The following is an 18716-nucleotide window of genomic DNA, read 5'->3' on the forward strand; positions in this document are numbered from 1 at the left end:
TCCGCAGGGGGCTTCACAGGGCCCCCTCGACTCCGCAGCACTCGCCCCCCAGCACCAGGTCGATCAGTAGGCCCAGTACAGCCCGTTGGCATGTAAAAGCGTGAGCCCAGGCACTTTAATAGGGACTTCCAAGCTGGAGCTCCACGTACTCCCAGCTTTCCCTGATGCCGGCCAAGCCACGCCCCCCGTAACGCCACTTGTTTTGATAAGCGTGTGAGTGCCTTATCCACCTTAGGGGGTGTTTCCCAGCGCGCCCTAACCTCTGGCGGGAAAGGGTATAATGCCAATAACTTTTTTGAAATTAGCACTTTTCTATCTGGGTTAACCCACGCTTCATCACATACATCATTCAATTCCTCTGATTCAGGAAAAACTACAGGTAGTTTTTTCACCCCCCACATAATACCCCTTTTTGTGGTACTTGTAGTATCAGAGATATGCAAAGCCTCCTTCATTGCCGTGATCATATAACGTGTGGCCCTACTGGAAAATACGTTTGTTTCTTCACCGTCGACACTAGATTCAGTGTCCGTGTCTGGGTCTGTGTCGACCGACTGAGGTAAAGGGCGTTTTACAGCTCCTGACGGTGTCTGAGACGCCTGGGCAGGTACTAACTGGTTTTCCGGCCGTCTCATGTCGTCAACTGATTTTTGTAATGTGCTGACATTATCACGTAATTCCATAAACAAAGCCATCCATTCCGGTGTCGACTCCCTGGGGGGTGACATCACCATTACCGGCAATTGCTCTGCCTCCACACCAACATCGTCCTCATACATGTCGACACACACGTACCGACACACAGGGAATGCTCTATTGAAGACAGGACCCCACTAGCCCTTTGGGGAGACAGAGGGAGAGTTTGCCAGCACACACCCAAGCGCTATAATATATATGGGAACAACCCTATATAAGTGTTGTATCCTTATAGCAGCTTAAATATAGTAATATCGCCAAAAAAAAGTGCCCCCCCTCTCTGTTTTACCCTGTTTCTGTAGTGCAGTGCAGGGGAGAGTCCTGGGAGCCTTCCTCACAGCGGAGCTGAGCAGGAAAATGGCGCTGTGTGCTGAGGAGAATAAGCCCCGCCCCCTATTTCGGCGGGCTCTTCTCCGGAGTTTGTGAGATCTGGCAGGGTTTAAATACATCCATATAGCCTCAAGGGATGTGATGTATTTTTTAGCCATAAAAAGGTATTATACATTGCTGCCCAGGGCGCCCCCCCAGCGCCCTGCACCCTCCGTGACCGCTGTGTGAAGTGTGCTGACAACAATGGCGCACAGCTGCAGTGCTGTGCGCTACCTCAGGAAGACTGAAAAGTCTTCTGCCGCCTGCTTCTGGACCTCTTCCATCTTCGGCATCTGCAAGGGGGGTCGGCGGCGCGGCTCCGGGACCGGACTCCATGGCTGGGCCTTTGTTCGATCCCTCTGGAGCTAATGGTGTCCAGTAGCCTAAGAAGCCAATCCATCCTGCACGCAGGTGAGTTGACTTCTCTCCCCTAAGTCCCTCGATGCAGTGAGCCTGTTGCCAGCAGGACTCACTGAAAATAAAAAACCTAAAAACTTTTTCTAAGCAGCTCTTTAGGAGAGCCACCTAGATTGCACCCTGCTCGGACGGGCACAAAAACCTAACTGAGGCTTGGAGGAGGGTCATAGGGGGAGGAGCCAGTGCACACCACCTGATCCTAAAGCTTTATTTTTGTGCCCTGTCTCCTGCGGAGCCGCTAATCCCCATGGTCCTGACGGAGTCCCCAGCATCCACTAGGACGTTAGAGAAAGTACTTACTATTAGATGGGCGGCAACCATTAACACACTGAACGCGGCGGCATTTAAAATGAAGCGCCGGCTGGCGGACCGGCAGCCAATCATGGAAGCGGCCGCAGCAGTCGCTCCTGATTGGCTGCCGCTGCAGCTTCCCTGATTGGCTGCCGGTCCGCCAGCTCTGATTGGCTGGCGGCCGGCGCTACAATTGAAATGCCGCCGCGTTCAACTTGTTCATGGCTGCCGCCCTCCCAATATTAGTAAGTACTATTACTTACACAACCACCCTCCCGCCGCCGCGCATGCGCAGTATAATCCCATGAATCCCGGGATTGGATGCTCCAATCCCGGGACTCAAATCCCAGCATGTTTGGGCCCAAATCCCGGGATCCCGACGATCCCGAGATTGGCCTCCCTAATATTTATGCAAAACATGCAGGTGTAGGCAGACACTGTCCGCCTACTTTGGTGACATTACAAGTTGGCAGGTTGGCTGGTCTGATGCTAAGTTGGTTAGATGTGTGGAGCACTGTTTTAGTTGGACAGACAAGTTGGAAGTTTGGAGAGTTGGAGGAAAGTTGGTCTGATGTATGGCCAGCATTAAGATTTTGTTGTTGTTGTTGTTGTTCTGTAGCAACTTGAGTTTGTTCCTCCTTTGCAAGAATGTGCTCTTCAATTTCAGAGCATTCATATATCTCTGAACCTGAAGTGTTTTGTAGCTGATCACCTTCTTTATCTCCATTAATTGATTTTTTTCCCACTTGTTTGAAGCATTGTCCGTTACATTACAAAGATCTTTTGTAGGTTTATATCCTTGCAGAACCTTTTCCGATAAGAAATGGAGAAACTTGCAGGTTTATTAAGCTCAGCTGGCTTCTGCTGCCAGTGTCTTGTAACTATTCCATTCTTGTCACAAACATATGATGCATTGCAGACTTCCATTTTCAGAAATACAAAGTGTCCCTTAAGAGTTTGTGTAAGTTCATCCTTTTGTAAAAGGGCTTCTTCAATCGCTAATTTTCTAATACTAGCTCTTTCCAGAGAAACACCAAGTTTGCAGGCCATTCAGATCTTTAATAAATAATAAGGCACACCACCCTTTGTAACACGTTCTATGACATTTTTTTTTTTTTTTATGTATCTACTGTCATTGTTACTGTAACCTTGTACCTGACAAAATATCTTTTACTGATGTCTGAGAAGCTTTGCTTGGCGGAAGCGTTGGGCATTAGTTCCCTTTTGCTGTTATCTATCTCCTTCACTGCTTTGAATACTTCTGGGAGAGAGCTCTGTATGTGTCTTTTTTGATCGGAAGCTCTCATTGGGGCATTTTTTAATCGCTGCCTGAATATGCACTGATCTTGGCATCACAGCATTTGTCTTCATCCAGGTCGTGTATCATACACTGATGCACAAGAGTAGGAAAAATGTCAGCAGAGTCGCTTTATATGTATAGAATAAACTCAGAGTGCTTTAAATGCACTGCAGATAGGATTGATGGTATTTGGGTAGCTCTAGAAGTTGATGTGAGAGGAGAACATTGTATAGGTCAGTAGGACAAAATGAGGAATTGGATAGATTATTAATACAAGAAATCACTGAGATGTCAGTGAAGGTGAGGTGATAATTATGAGCTATTTCAATATGTGGAATGAAGTTTGCCCATTGCTCAATTAGCCAGGAGCAATGAGTGTGTGCAGCATCTCTCAAAGAATTCGATATCCCACACACAAAGAAATCTTAAACTTAGCTCTCACAACCGGAGACCTAGCATCAAAGGTGTCTGTAGACTTGTAGCAGTCAAACAGAATTGCATGAAAACTGAGATTTTAGAAAGTCTGACTAAAGGCCCCCATAAATTACGGATACATTGGGGCAATGTCCCAATGGCTGTCGGGGAATCGGGAATATTAAACATGTTTAAAAATCTAAATTCACAGATCCTGCCAAAAGCGGTTGCAATTTGAAAAAAATTAAGAATTTCCACGATCATCGCAGAGCCGGTGGATTGAGAAACGGGCCACCTGATGCATGGGGGGCTTTATGTATGAGGGGAAACTATTTATGTGAATCTTTGTAAAGGTCGGACTTGATACGCAGAGTTCAGAAACAGGGAAATTAAGTTATAGAAGCATTACTAAATGTCGCAGTAAAAACAAGACAAAGTCAATAGGGTTCTCCATTATACATGCTGCATTTCTTTGGATTCTCCTGGATTCCTGAGAGAGTGGGCAAGCTTACCTAGTGTCGCTCGCTTCCCAACTGAAGTTGACCATCTAGGGCAGTGATTTTCAACCTTTTTTTACTCACGGCACAGCTAACAATATTTTAAAATTGCCAAGGCACACCATCAGTTCCCCACAGGAAAAAAACAAAACAAACACACACACACACACACACACACACACACACTGGCCCTCACAGTAAAAAAAAAATCCACACATACATTGGCCTACACAGAAAAAACAATCACATTGCTCCCCACATAAATCCTATTGCTCCCCACATAAATCAATCACATTTCTCTCCACATAAATCCTATTGCTCTCCACATTAATTATTCACATTGTTCCCCCCATAAATCCTATTGCTCCCCACAGGAGAAATAACATAACAAATATTAGCCCCTACTGGTCAGCTGTCCTCCTCCCTGTCCCTCAGTGGCGGGGGTTGTTCATAGTGGAGTGCTGCAAATACTGAGCAGCAGGCGGTCGGGCAGGTGTGGATGTGGGTGGGCAAGGAAAGCTGTGGATGCAGGCGGGAACTGGAAGATGTGTATGCAGGCGGATGGGCTGGCTGGGTGGTGAGAATGGAGGGCCGTGACCTATGATATCACACTGCCGCGTCTTCAAGGCATAGGTCACGGACAGAGGATGACTGATCCTTTAAGAAGAGCCCGGGCCAACAGTTCACTCTGAGGTTGCAGGAAGCTGCTCTGGCTCCGCGGCACACCTTGCAACTGGTTGCGGCACACTGGTTGAAAAAGCCTGATCTAGGGGTTAGATGACATGATGGACTACACAAATAGGCAGTATGGGAGGGATCCAATAATATATTTCTGTGAGTCTGCAATTAAAGAGATAGCTCAGGTTGGCAAGAGCTTGTTTAGACTTTAGTCAGACATTTGCTATGACATTAAACAGTAAATTAATTATAAAGGCCATAATTGAGTCTGAACAGCGCTGAATCTCACTAGAAAAATGGAAATGTTGAATTTAATGAGGTGGTTTCATAGTGGTTGGAGGCTGGACCTTGAGGTAACATTGCACAGACTGCGTCCTCAGATATGGCTGGCTCTGTCAGTACTTGTAGGTAAAGGATCTATGTGATGGGGAGTAGGTGCTCAACAAGCATTGCTACGGTCTATAACATTAGCAAGGACATATGATAATTCTACTAGAACAATAAAAAATACTGTCATACAGGAAATTGTGTTAATTTGAGCACATATATAACTTTCAATAACTGTAGGAATTTATTTGCAGGTGCAAGTATTGGCATTACGATGAAAACCTACTCACATCCAGTGTGATCATTGTGTTCCATAATGAAGGCTGGTCTACACTCATGAGGACAGTTCACAGTGTTATTAAAAGAACCCCTAGGAAATACCTGGCTGAGATTGTCATGATAGATGACTATAGTAATAAAGGTGAGTTGTGTCACACCAATGCTATAAAGTGTGGGCTGCTATTGATGGAAACTTGTGATGTTACTCATTTGCACTGTTGTTGTTTTTTTTTTTTTTAAATTGCGTATTTTTTATTGAAAGTTTTAAATGAACATCCCAAAAAGAATAATATGAAATAAAAAAATAAAAAAGGATACATATAAAACAAACAATACCGGCAGGTATAGTAAAGTATGCAGGATGCAATCAGAAGTACGGTCAGACAGGACACACAGAATGCAATTGCAGTACACGTCTAATAGTACAGGATATACAATACGCCCCACATTATAGCAATAAGCAGTAAGAGTAAGAGCCCACAGGCGCCATGTGAGCTCACACATTGAGGATAAAATGATAAAATAAAAAAAAAGACTGACTCATGAGGCGTAGAAAAATACAAAAGTATTGGCACTGCAAACTATAGATAAAACACCTGCCTGAGTATACAGAAGAAAAAAAAAGATAAATAATTAAAATCCTAAGACCTCTGCTGCTCCTAGAGATAAAAAAAATCCATACAATACAGAACAAAAAACAAAACCCCCCAAAACAAACCACCTCAAAACCCCCCACCCTGTATAGCCTATCACCAACCTAGGTATACCTGGATCCCCAACCCCCCCGCCCCCCATTAAACTATGTGACCTAACTGTCTAACACCCCCCTCCCTCCCTTCTCTAATACCAGGATAAATAAAAAAATAAGTGACTGGGGCAAATAAAAATAAAAAAAAGAAATATGGCCGAACAGTAAATAGAGTAGATCTCCCTCATATGAGAATGAAAAATAAAAAATGAAAATGCAAATATGGAGATATGATAACCGACCCGGAAATATAAGGAATAGTGCTGGTAGCACCCTACAGGAACAACAGTATATAGAGATATGTAACCCTTAAATAAGCGATGGTCAAATAAAACGTATCTTAGAACCATCAAATAACGAAATTATATCAATGGTAAGACATACAAAAAACAGAATAGAACATAGTATTTAAGAAAGTATCAACAATAAAATAGAACACAGCCAAGGACCCGGTTACCAGTGAGGTATTATACAGACTTGGAAAGAAAGAAAATCAGTCCGGAGGATAAGCCCACTCTGGAATCAAGTCATTTAGCGGTACACGAACAGTAGTCAGGAAGGTAGTGGAGCCAGCAACCATCCCGCACAGCATTAGCCAGATAGATAAGAGGATAGGCCACAGTTCCACGGTAAATGTAGAATGGAGAACCATCCCTCTCCCAAACATCACAATTAACTGCGAAATGATACAATACCGTTCTCCCCCATTATCAAGGAGGTCACACTGCGGACCCTCAAAGAAAATTGCAATGGAGGTCCATACAGTCACCAACGATGAGACTGAGGCAGTCACCGACATCCCACGCGCCATCACCCACTGCAAATAACGGTGAATATGCGCAGGAAGAATCCGCAACTCCCCCATTTTGTTCACAATGCGTTCGTCGGAGGAACCTCCAGCATTAAGCATCGACTGTAGCGGAGCGGCAGGCACCACAGATACAAGCTCCCGCAAAGGTTCCGAGGGTAGCAGCACCGGCGGGCAGGTGGAACCCACAGGAGAACCAGTTACTGCAACAGTCTCTACTCCAAACATATTAAGAACCCTTTGCTCGGATTCCGCGATAGCCTTCAGGATGATTGAGACCGAATGTTCAGAAGTATGAACAGGATTAAACATGGCTGCAGGGGGAAGAAGCAATATACTGTAGGAGCAAGAGGAAGATCCACTGGTAGAAAGGGAGCAGAGTTATACACACAGGAGCTCGGCTCATCCAAAGAACATAGGCGTGTGAGTCCAGGAAATGTGTTCTAGAGGTGAGAGGGAGCCAGGCATACAGTGCTCTTCCCTGCACTACGGTTATAGTTAAAGCTCTGTCCCAAATTCACAGGGAGTGTTGTCTCTGTAATACTATGTGCTCAGTAATATCCGCACCAGGGGAGAAGGGGACAGGCAGTGGAATGTGTGCTGTGTATAATACAAGCTCACCAGCCCTGAGCACACTGGCCCCAGCAGCTGAGTGAGGGCAGAGCTGCAGCAGGAGCAACAGCCACACTGAGAGCAGAGTCTTCCTCAGGATCCAGCAGTGGTGCAAGTAGAAAAAATGTCTTACGGTTACTGTGAGGCGCGCGCGCAAAAAAATGGGTGTGGCAAAATGCCACATGGGGCGTGGCCAATGAAAATGGGGGCGTGATACACATATAGGGGGAGGGGCAGATACACGTATGACCCCAATAGTGCCAGATACACATTGCCCCACAGTGCCAGATAATCATTGCCCCACAGTACCAGATACACATTGCCTCACTGTGCCAGATACACACATGTCCCCAGAGTGCCAGATACACACATGTCCCCAGAGTGCCAGATACACACATGTCCCCAGAGTGCCAGATACACATTGCCTCACAGTGCCAGATACACATTGCCTCACAGTGCCAGATACACACTGCCTCACAGTGCCAGATACACATTGCCTCACAGTGCCAGATACACAAATGCCCCCAGAGTGCCAGATATACATTGCCTCACAGTGTCAGATACACATTGCCCCACAGTGCCAGATACACAAATGCCCCCACTGTGTCAAATATACATTGCCCCCCAGTGCCAGATACAGAAATGCCCCCACAGTGCCAGATATGCCCCCAGTGCCAGATACACAAGTATGCCCCCAGTGCCAGATATGCCCACAGTGCCAGATATGCCCCCAGTGCCAGATACAGTAATGCCCCCAGTGCCAGATACACAAGTATGCCCCCATTGCCAGATATGCCCTCAGTGTCAGATATGCCCCAGTGCCAGATACACATGTCTCCGCAGTGCCAGATATGGCCACAGTGCCAGATACACATGTCCCCCCAGTGCCAGATATGGCCACAGTGCCAGATACACATGTCCTTCCAGTGCCAGATATGCCCCCAGTGCCAGATATCCCCCAGTGCCAGGTACACAAGTCCCCCCCCAGTGCCAGGTATACATGCCCCCCCCAGTGCCAGATATCCCCCAGTGCCAGGTACACATGCCCCCCCCCCCAGTGCCAGATATCCCCCAGTGCCAGGTACACAAGTCCCCCAGTGCCAGATATGCTCCCAGTGCCAGGTATACATGCCCCCCCAGTGCCAGATATCCCCCAGTGCCAGGTATACATGCCCCCCCAGTGCCAGATATCCCCCAGTGCCAGGTATACATGCCCCCCCAGTGCCAGATATCCCCCAGTGCCAGGTATACATGCCCCCCCCCCCCCAGTGCCAGATATCCCCCAGTGCCAGATATGCCCCCAGTACCAGATATCCCCAGTGCCAGGTATAACATGCCCCCCCAGTGCCAGATATCCCCCAGTGTCAGGTATACATGCCCCCCCTCCCCTGCTCACCGCTGCCGTCGCCGTCCTGTCTGTGTGAGGGAAGGAGAGCGCAGCCTGCGCCTCTTCTTCTTCTCAGTCTCCGGCGGGTGTCTCAGTTTAATTCAGCGCCGATCCGTGAGCCAATCAGAGCTCGCACCCGCGAGCTCTGATTGGCTCACGGATCGGCGCTGAATTAAACTTAGACACCCGCCGGAGACTGAGGGGAAGGAGAGGCGCAGGCTGCGCTCTCCTTCCCTCACATCAGCGGCGGTGCGGCGGGGACGGCGGGGAGCAGCAGAGGGAGGGAGGGAAGAGGAGCGGCGGCCTGTGGTTTCAGCCACAGAACACCAGGGAAACAGGAGATAGATCAGGATATTAGCAGGAGCTCTGGCAGGAAGCTGCCTACACCATGCTGTGTCAAGCCACGCCCCCCCCCCCCCCCCCCCCCATTTGCACTGTTGTTTAAAAGTGTATACTTTGTGTTTGTTTCACCTGATTTTTCTCTTACGTCCTAGAGGATGCTGGGGACTCCAAAAGGACCATGGGGTATAGACGGGATCCGCAGGAGACATGGGCACACTAGAAGACCTTGAATGGGTGTGAACTGGCTCCTCCCTCTATGCTCCTCCTCCAGACCTCAGATTCTGTGCCCAGAGAGACTGGTCACACACTAGGGGAGCTCTCCTGAGTTTCTCTGAAAAGACTTTGTTAGGTTTTTTATTTTCAGGGAGACCTGCTGGCTACAGGCTCCCTGCTCCGTGGGAGTGAGGGGAGAGAAGTCAGACCTACTTCTTCTGAGTTAAAGGCTCTGCTTCTTAGGCTACTGGACACCATTAGCTCCAGAGGGTTCGATCACTTGGTAATCCTAGCTGCTTGTTCCCGGAGCCGCGCCGTCAACCCCCTCACTGCAGCCAGAAGAAAGAAGCCGGGTGAGTATATAGAAGAACAGAAGACTTCAGTAACGAGGTACAGCGCAGCGCGACATGCTCCCACACATACTTCCAATGGCACTTACAGGGCGCAGGGGAGGGGGGGCGCCCTGTGCAGCATGTTACTGAGGTTCAGACTGGCTAAAAAAGGTATATTATAAGTGCCTAGGCACTAAATATAAGCTCCCGCCAGTATAAAAATTCAAAATTGAGCGGGACTACAGCGCGCCGAGGTGGGGGCGTGGCTTAGCCCTCACAGCTTACCAGCGCCATTTTCTCTCTTCAGACTTGCAGAGACGCTGGCCCGGACCTCCACTCTCCTGATCAAGTACAGGGAGCAAAACAAGGGGGGGGGGGCACAGTAATTTGGTGCAATTATTACAGCGCAGATATCTGATATTCTTTCTCAGTATTGTAATAGGCGCTGGGGTGTGAGCTGGTAACTCCCTCTGTGTTTCTCTAACAGGCTTCCCTGTGGGTCTGTCCCCTATAGCCAGTGCGAGTGTGTGCGTGTCGGTACGGTGTCGACATGTCTGAGGCTGAGTGCTCCTCCCCGGAGGAGGTTACGGGGGCGCAGAGAGGGATTTGGGAGTGACTCTGTCGCCACCGCCGACTGCTGATTGGGTGAATATGTTGAGTACATTGAATGCAAATGTTATTGTCTAAAAGGCTGGATAAATCTGATTCTCAGACACAAACGTGGAGAAAATCCATGGAGGACACCTTGTCCCAGGTACAGGTCCCCTCAGGGTCACAAAAGCGCTCATTTACCCAAATAGCTGATACGGATACCAACACGGACTCTGACTCCAGTGTCGACTATAGTGAGGCCAGTTTACATCCAAAATTGGTCAATAGTATTCAGTACATGATTGTGGCTATTAAAGATGTTTTACATATTTCTGAGGTACCTGCGGTTCCTGATACAAGGGTTTGTTTGTATAAGGGAAAGAAGCCTGAGGTGACGTTTCCCCCCTCTCATGAACTGAACGCTCTTTGTGAAAAGGCTTGGGAATCGCCTGATAAAAGGTGGCAGATTCCCAAGAGAATTTTTATGGCATATCCTTTCCCCTCTGACGATAGGGAAAAGTGGGAGTCATCGCCAATGTGGACAAATCTCTGTCACGGCTGTCCAAGAAGGTGGCGCTTCCGTCTCCCGACACTGCTGCCCTCAAGGACCCTGCGGATCGTAAGCAGGAAACGACATTAAAGGCCATTTATGTCACTACGGGTGCACTCCTCAGACCTGCCGTGGCGTCGGCATGGGTGAGTAGTGCTATTGCTAAGTGGGCTGATAATTTGGCATCTGACATGGATACCCTGGATAGGGATAACATTCTTTTGGCTCTCGGTTATATCAGGGACGCTGCAGCTTACCTAAAGCATGCGGCGAGGGATATTGGCCTCTTGGGATCAAGGGCCAATGCCATGGCAGTCTCGGCCAGGAGAGCGCTGTGGATTCATCAATGGAATGCTGATGCCGACTCCAAGAAAGCTATGGAAGCTCTCCCATTTAAAGGTAGTGTCTTGTTTGGGGACGGCCTCGCTGACCTGGTGTCTACCGCTACAGCGGGTAAGTCATCCTTTCTTCCTTATGTTCCAGCACAACAGAAAAAGGCACCCCATTATCAGATGCAGTCCTTTCGGCCTAATAGATACAAAAAAGGAAGAGGCTCGTCCTTCCTTGCTTCCAAAGGTAGAGGAAGGGGAAAAAGGTTGCCTGCTGTGTCAGGCTCCCAGGACCAAAAGTCCTCCCCGGCCTCTGCCAAGTCCACCGCATGACACTGGGGCTCCCCTACGGGAGTCCAAACCGGTGGGAGCGCGTCTCCGACTCTTCAGTCAGGTCTGGTTTCACTCGAACCTAGATCCTTGGGTGTTAGACATAGTGTCCCAAGGGTACAAGCTGGAGTTTCAGGAGGTGCCCCCCCCCCCCCCCCCCCCACCGATTTTTCAAATCAGCCTTGCCAGTTTCTATCCCAGAAAGGGAAGTAGTGAGTGCTGCGATACAAAAGCTGTGTCATCAGAGGGTCATTGTCCCGGTACCCCCGTCCCAACGGGGAGAAGGGTTTTATTCGAGCCTCTTTGTCGTGCCAAAGCCGGACGGCTCGGTCAGACCGATCCTGAACCTAAAATCCCTCAATCTGTATTTGAAAACTTTCAAGTTCAAGATGGAATCTCTTCGAGCAGTGATTTCCAGTCTAGAAGGGGGGGATTTTATGGCGTCAGTCGACATAAAAGATGCCTACTTACATGTCCCAATATATCCTCCACATCAAGCTTTCCTAAGATTTGTGGTGCAGGATTGTCATTACCAATTTCAGACGTTGCCGTTTGGTCTTTCCACGGCCCCAAGGGTCTTCACCAAAGTGATGTCCGAAATGATGGTACTCCTACGCAAGCAGGGTGTCACAATTATCCAGTACTTGGACGATCTCCTGATAAAAGCGAGATCAAAGGAGCAGTTGCTAAGAAATGTGGACCTCTCCCTGACTGTTCTGCAACATCATGGTTGGATTCTAAATTTACCAAAGTCTCAGTTGATTCCGACATTTCGGCTGCCTTTCTTGGGCATGATCCTGGACACGGAACTGCAGAGAGTGTTTCTTCCAGCGGAAAAAGCTCTGGAAGTCCAATGCATGGTCAAGGAGATTCTGAAACCGGCAAGAGTGTCGATTCATCAATGCCTCGAGTGCTAGGGACGATGGTTGCGGCTTACGAAGCCAATCCGTTTGGCAGGTTTCATGCCCGGGTGTCTCAGTGGGACCTGCTGGACAAATGGTCTGGGTCTCACCTACACATGCACCGGAAAATAATTCTATCTTCCAGGACCAGAATATCTCTTCTGTGGTGGCTGCAAAGTTCTCACCTTCTAGAGGGACGCAGGTTCAGGATCCAGGATTGGGTCCTGCTGACCACGGATGCAAGTCTCCGAGTCTGGGGAGCAGTCACACAAGGAAGAAGTTTCCAGGGAAAATGGTCAAGCCAGGAAACTTGTCTCCACATCAACGTTCTGGAGTTAAGAGCCATTTACAACGGCCTTCTACAAGCGGAACACCTTCTGCGAGGTCTAACTGTCCTGATTCAGTCGGACAACGTAACAGCGGTGGCGTACGTAAACCGCCAGGGCGGAACAAAGAGCAGAGCGGCGATGGCGGAGGCCACAAGAGTTCTCCGCTGGGCGGAAAAGCACGTGAGCGCTCTGTCAGCTTCCGGGCGTGGACAACTGGGAAGCAGACTTCCTCAGCAGACACGATCTCCATCCAGGAGAGTGGACTCTTCATCAAGAGGTATTTGCAGAAGTGACAAGGCGTTGGAGAATTCCTCAAATAGACATGATGGCGTCTCGCCTCAACAAGAAACTTCCGAGGTATTGTTCCAGGTCAGGGGACCCCCAAGCCAGTGCAGTTGACGCCCTGGTAACTCCGTGGGTTTTTCAGTCGGTATATGTGTTCCCTCCACTTCCTCTCATTCCAAAAGTGTTGAGGATCATAAGATGAACAAGGGTTCCGACAGTACTCGTCGTTCCAGATTGGCCACGGAGGGCCTGGTATCCGGATCTTCAGGAATTGCTCATAGAAGATCCTTGGCCGCTTCCTCTCAGAGAGGATCTGTTACTGCAGGGGCAATGCGTATTTCAAGACTTACCGCGGCTGCGTTTGACGGCGTGGAGGTTGAACGCCAAATCCTAGCTCGAAAGGGTATTCCCGGGGAAGTCATCCCCACTCTCCTTAAGGCTAGAAAGGAGGTCACGGCGAAGCATTATCACCGTATTTGGAGAAAATATGTTTCGTGGTGTGAAGCCAAGAGAGCTCCTACGGAGGAGTTTCAGCTGGGTCGTTTCCTCCATTTTTTGTAGGCAGGCGTGGACGCAGGCCTGAAATTGGGTTCCATTAAAGTGCAGATTTTGGCTTTATCTATTTTCTTTCAAAAAGAATTGGCCGCCCTTCCAGAGTTTCAGACTTTCGTGAAGGGAGTGCTGCATATCCATCCTCCGTTTGTGCCACCCGTGGCACCGTGGGATCTTGACGTGGTGTTACAATTTCTTATGTCTCACTGGTCTGAACCCTTGCGAAAGGTTGAGTTGAAATTTCTAACTTGGAAGGTGGTCATGCTTTTGGCCTTGGCGTCCGCCAGACGGGTGTCTGAATTGGCGGCTTTGTCTCACAAGAGCCCATATTTGATTTTCCATGTGGATAGAGCGGAATTGAGGACTCGTCAACAATTTCTGCCGAAGGTGGTTTCTTCGTTTCACATAAATCAACCTATTGTGGTGCCTGTGGCTACGGATACCGTGACGGTGCCAAAATCTCTCGACGTCGTAAGAGCTTTGAAGATTTATGTCGACAGAACGGCTCGTGTTAGGAAAACAGAGGCTCTGTTTGTCCTGTATGCTTCCAACAAGATTGGAAATCCTGCTTCCAAGCAAACTATTGCGCGCTGGATTTGTAATACGATTCAGCACGCTCATTCTACAGCTGGATTGCCGTTGCAGAAGTCAGTGAAGGCCCATTCTACCAGGAAGGTGGGCTCATCTTAGGCGGCTGCCTAAGGGGTCTCGGCACTTCAACTTTGTCGAGCAGCTACGTGGTCGGGTTCAAACACTTTTGCTAAGTTCTACAAGTTTGATACCCTGGCTGATGTGGACCTCATGTTTGCTCAATCGGTGCTGCAGAGTCGTCCGCACTCTCCCGCCCGGTCTGGAGCTTTGGTATAGACCCCATGGTCCTTTTGGAGTCCTCAGCATCCCCTAGGACGTAAGAGAAAATAGGATTTTAATACCTACCGGTAAATCCTTTTCTCCTAGTCCGTAGAGGATGCTGGGCGCCCATCCCAGTGCGGACTGTTGCTTGCAGTTGTATTGTTAGTTGTTGTTTTCGGTTACACGAAGGTTGTGTATCGGTTCTGTTCAGCTTGTTGCTGTCTTTAGTTCATACTGTTATCTGGCATTCCTGGTAATCCAGTTGCACGGTGTGGTGTGGTGTGAGCTGGTATGTATCTCGCCCTTGGTTTAACAAAAATCCTTTTCCTTGAAATGTCCGTCTCCCTGGGCACAGTTCCTATAACTGAGGTCTGGAGGAGGGGCATAGAGGGAGGAGCCAGTTCACACCCATTCAAAGTCTTATAGTGTGCCCATGTCTCCTGTGGATCCCGTCTATACCCCATGGTCCTTTTGGAGTCCCCAGCATCCTCTACGGACTAGGAGAAAAGGATTTACCGGTAGGTATTAAAATCCTATTTTTTTTTGACTGTCAATTGGATAACAGAATTACCCCCTTTAGATCATTTTATATTATGGGGTCAGAATGGAATTATTTTGATATACTTATCCATTATCAACACAAAATTCTATTAATGTGAGAGTGAAAAAACAAGAACTCCAACATTTTCTTAATCAATATAAATAAATAAAAATGCAGGCAAAAATGTATACCATAAGTATTCACCGATTTTGCTTAGATGCATTTTAATGAACCCTGATGCAATCTGTTATCTTCAGAAGGTACATAACTAATTTCTTTCAAAATATCTTTCTGTTACAAATTCTAAACTTTGTGAGTGCATTTCTAAACGGGTATGGGACTCCAGGTCGACACCAAAAAGTCGACACACCTTAGGTCGACACGGATAAATGTCTACATGGGCAATAGGTCGACATGAACAAGGTCAACTTTGAAAAGGTCGACATGAACAAGGTCGACTTTGAAAAGGTCGACATGAGGTTTTTATTTTTTTGTGTCGTTTTCTTCGTAGAGTGATCGGGAACCCCAATTAGTGCACCGCGTCCCCTTGCATGGCTCGCTTCGCACCCGTTCCCAATTGTAGGCCACGTGGATCGTAAAGTATGAAAAAGTAAAAAAAGAAAATAAATATTTAAAAAAAAAAAAAACAACTCATGTCGACCTAAGGTGTGTTGCCCTTTTTGGTGTCGACCTGAAGTCTCATGTGTATAACCGAGTTCTCATGTCACTTATTGTCACTTCAGTTTTCATTAGTTAAGCATTACTGTAAATTATTATTGATACTAGAAGTCATCTTGGATTTCATGGCTTGTAGAAAATCACTCTGACGGCAGCTTCATGCTATTATACTGGGCACAGAACTTCCTTTTAAGAGAAATCATATATTGGTGCTGTTTTGTTTTGTTTTGTTTTTTTGCCATATTTTATGCTTTTATGTGTTTACAGCTCAACTATGAACAATATTATTGCAGTGACAGATAAAAGTAGCTTTCCTTGAGTCATACTTAAATAGCAATAGTGATCCATTTGTCACATGTTATTGCTAGGCGTTGTTACTAGATCCCTTTCCGTTAAACACTGCACACCATTCCTGCCCCCTTAGGCATATTTCCGATGTCCTCTTTGGCAATCACATCCACCTCTCCTATAGTTGTTGTTAGGCAGATTACTCCCAATACCAAACAGATTACAAAGGTGCCTTTTTGTTCCTTTGTACAGACAAACTCCCCTCTCCCTGAGAAGCATATACTGTAGCATAACTATGCCCTCATTTGTTTCCATTGTACAGACGTTTGCTTCCATTGTACAGACATGCCCCCTTTGGCAGCCGTGCTGTCCCTATTGGTATGTCTGACACATTGTAAACCATAATTATTATCCATATATAGGATGTGGGTATTCCGTGGTGCGTGTGTGTGTGTATGTATGTATATATATATATATATATATATATATATATATATATAATTTCTCTAACGTCCTAGTGGATGCTGGGGACTCCGTATGGACCATGGGGAATAGGCGGGCTCTGCAGGAGACATGGGCACTTTAAGAAAGAATTTAGATTCTGGTGTGCTCTGGCTCCTCCCTCTATGTCCCTCCTCCAGACCTCAGTTTGAATCTGTGCCCGGACGAGCTGGGTGCTGTTTAGTGAGCTCTCCTGAGCTTGCTATAAAAGTATTTTGTTAGGTTTTTTATTTTCAGGGAGCTCTGCTGGCAACAGACTCCCTGCATCGTGGGACTGAGGGGAGAGAAGCAGCCCTACTCTCTGCAGATAGGTCCTGCTTCTTAGGCTACTGGACACCATTAGCTCCAGAGGGATCGTACACAGGATCTCACCCTTTGTCGTCCGATCCCGGAGCCGCGCCGCCGTCCCCCTCGCAGAGCCGGAAGACAGAAGCCGGGTGAAAGAAGCAAGAAGACTTCGAAATCGGCGGCAGAAGACTCCAGTCTTATATGAGGTAGCGCACAGCACTGCAGCTGTGCGCCATTGCTCCCACACTACACCCACATACTCCGGTCACTGTAAGGGTGCAGGGCGCAGGAGGGGGGCGCCCTGGGCAGCAATTAGAGACCTCTTTGGCAAAAGTTTGCATAATATACAGTTGGGCACTGTATATATGTATGAGCCCCCGCCAAAATTGTACATGAAAGCGGGACAGAAGCCCGCCGTCGAGGGGGCAGGGCTTCTTCCTCAGCACTCACCAGCGCCGTGTTTTTTCTCCACAGCACCGCTGAGAGGAAGCTCCCCAGTTTCTCCCCTGCAGTTACACGGTAGAAGAGGGTAAAAAGAGAGGGGGGGCACATAATTAGGCGCAAAAATCAATATAAACAGCAGCTACTGGGTTAACATTAAGTTACTGTGTTATTCCTGGGTTAATAGCGCTAGGGTGTGTGCTGGCATACTCTCTCTCTGTCTCTCCAAAGGGCCTTATGGGGGAATTGTCTTCAGATGAGCATTCCCTGAGTGTGTGGTGTACGTGTGTGTCGACATGTCTGAGGTAAAAGGCTCCCCTAAGGAGGAGATGGAGCAAATATGTGTGTGTGAGAGGGTGTTTACGTCGACAACGCCGACACCTGTTTGGATATGTGTAATTAAGTGCTAAGGTGAATTTATTGCACAAAAGATTAGAGAACAGACAGGAAATCTACCCATGTCTGTCCCTATGTCGCAGAGACCTTCAGAGTCTCTCAATGATCACTATCCAAAATAATAGACACTGATATCGACACGGCGTCTGACTCCAGTGTCGACTACGATAATGCAAAGTTACAGCCAAAATGGCAGGAAAGTATTCAATATATGATTATTGTAATAAAAGATGATTTGCATATCACTGATGACTCATCTGTCCCTGACACAAGGGTACACATGTTTAAGGGGAAGAAAGCTGAGGTAAATTTCCCTCCTCTCATGATGAAAAAGAGCGGGAATCTCCAGACAAGAAACTGCAGTTTCCCAGAAAGAATTTTCAGGCAGTATCCTTTCCCCACTAGGGCCAGGATATGATGGGAATCTTCCCCTAGGGTGTCACGTTTGCCCAAAAGGTAGCCCTGACGTAACAGCTATTCTCAGGGATCCTGCAGATAGCGTGCATATTCTGGTACACTACTCAGACCGGCGATTGTGTTGGCATGGGTTTATAGCGCTGTGGCAGCGTGGACAGGTACCTTACCAGCAGAGATTGAGACCCTAGTATGTATGTATGTATATATATATATATATGTATATATAGAGATATATATATATATTAAAGATGCTGTCTTAAGATAGATATATATATATTGTAGCTTTGCACACAGCCTTGAGAAAAGCGCCCTGCGCGGCGCTGAAACGTTGGCAGCATGTGCCAATCACTTTATTGAATTTTTGAGAATACACTCTTTTACAAAGACCTGTGAGTGCCTCCTGTTCTATATAAATGATGAGTGGATGGATGCATACCCCTCTCTATTAGAACCACATTCGATATATATATATATATATATATATATATATATATAAAACATGCCCAAAGAGACATGAGTATACTGGGTCCTAGAGTCAAAGCTATGTCGATTTCTGCTTGACGTGTCCTGTAGAATATGCAAATGGACAGATGATGCCGACTTAAGTGGCATATGGAAGGCTGAGGATTGTGTGGAGAAGGGTTCTCGGACCTGGTCTCCACAGCTATAGCTGGTAATTCTGATATTTTGCCTTATATTCCTGCACAGCCTAGGAAAGCACGACATTATCAAATGC

At 47.4% G+C, this 18716-nt stretch overlaps 1 protein-coding gene across 2 annotated transcripts in view; it reads left to right on the forward strand.

The window, feature by feature from the left end:
* Positions 1 to 18716, forward strand: part of GALNT7 (polypeptide N-acetylgalactosaminyltransferase 7) — a 364753-nt gene that overhangs the window by 223685 nt on the left and 122352 nt on the right. For both annotated transcript variants that reach the window (XM_063920638.1, XM_063920637.1), the window contains exon 3: positions 5244 to 5410. In XM_063920638.1, the coding sequence (XP_063776708.1) occupies positions 5244 to 5410 (167 nt within the window). The remainder of the gene's footprint in view (positions 1 to 5243; positions 5411 to 18716) is intronic.

This window comes from Pseudophryne corroboree, chromosome 1 (assembly GCF_028390025.1).
Source record: "Pseudophryne corroboree isolate aPseCor3 chromosome 1, aPseCor3.hap2, whole genome shotgun sequence".
NCBI lineage: Eukaryota > Metazoa > Chordata > Amphibia > Anura > Myobatrachidae > Pseudophryne > Pseudophryne corroboree.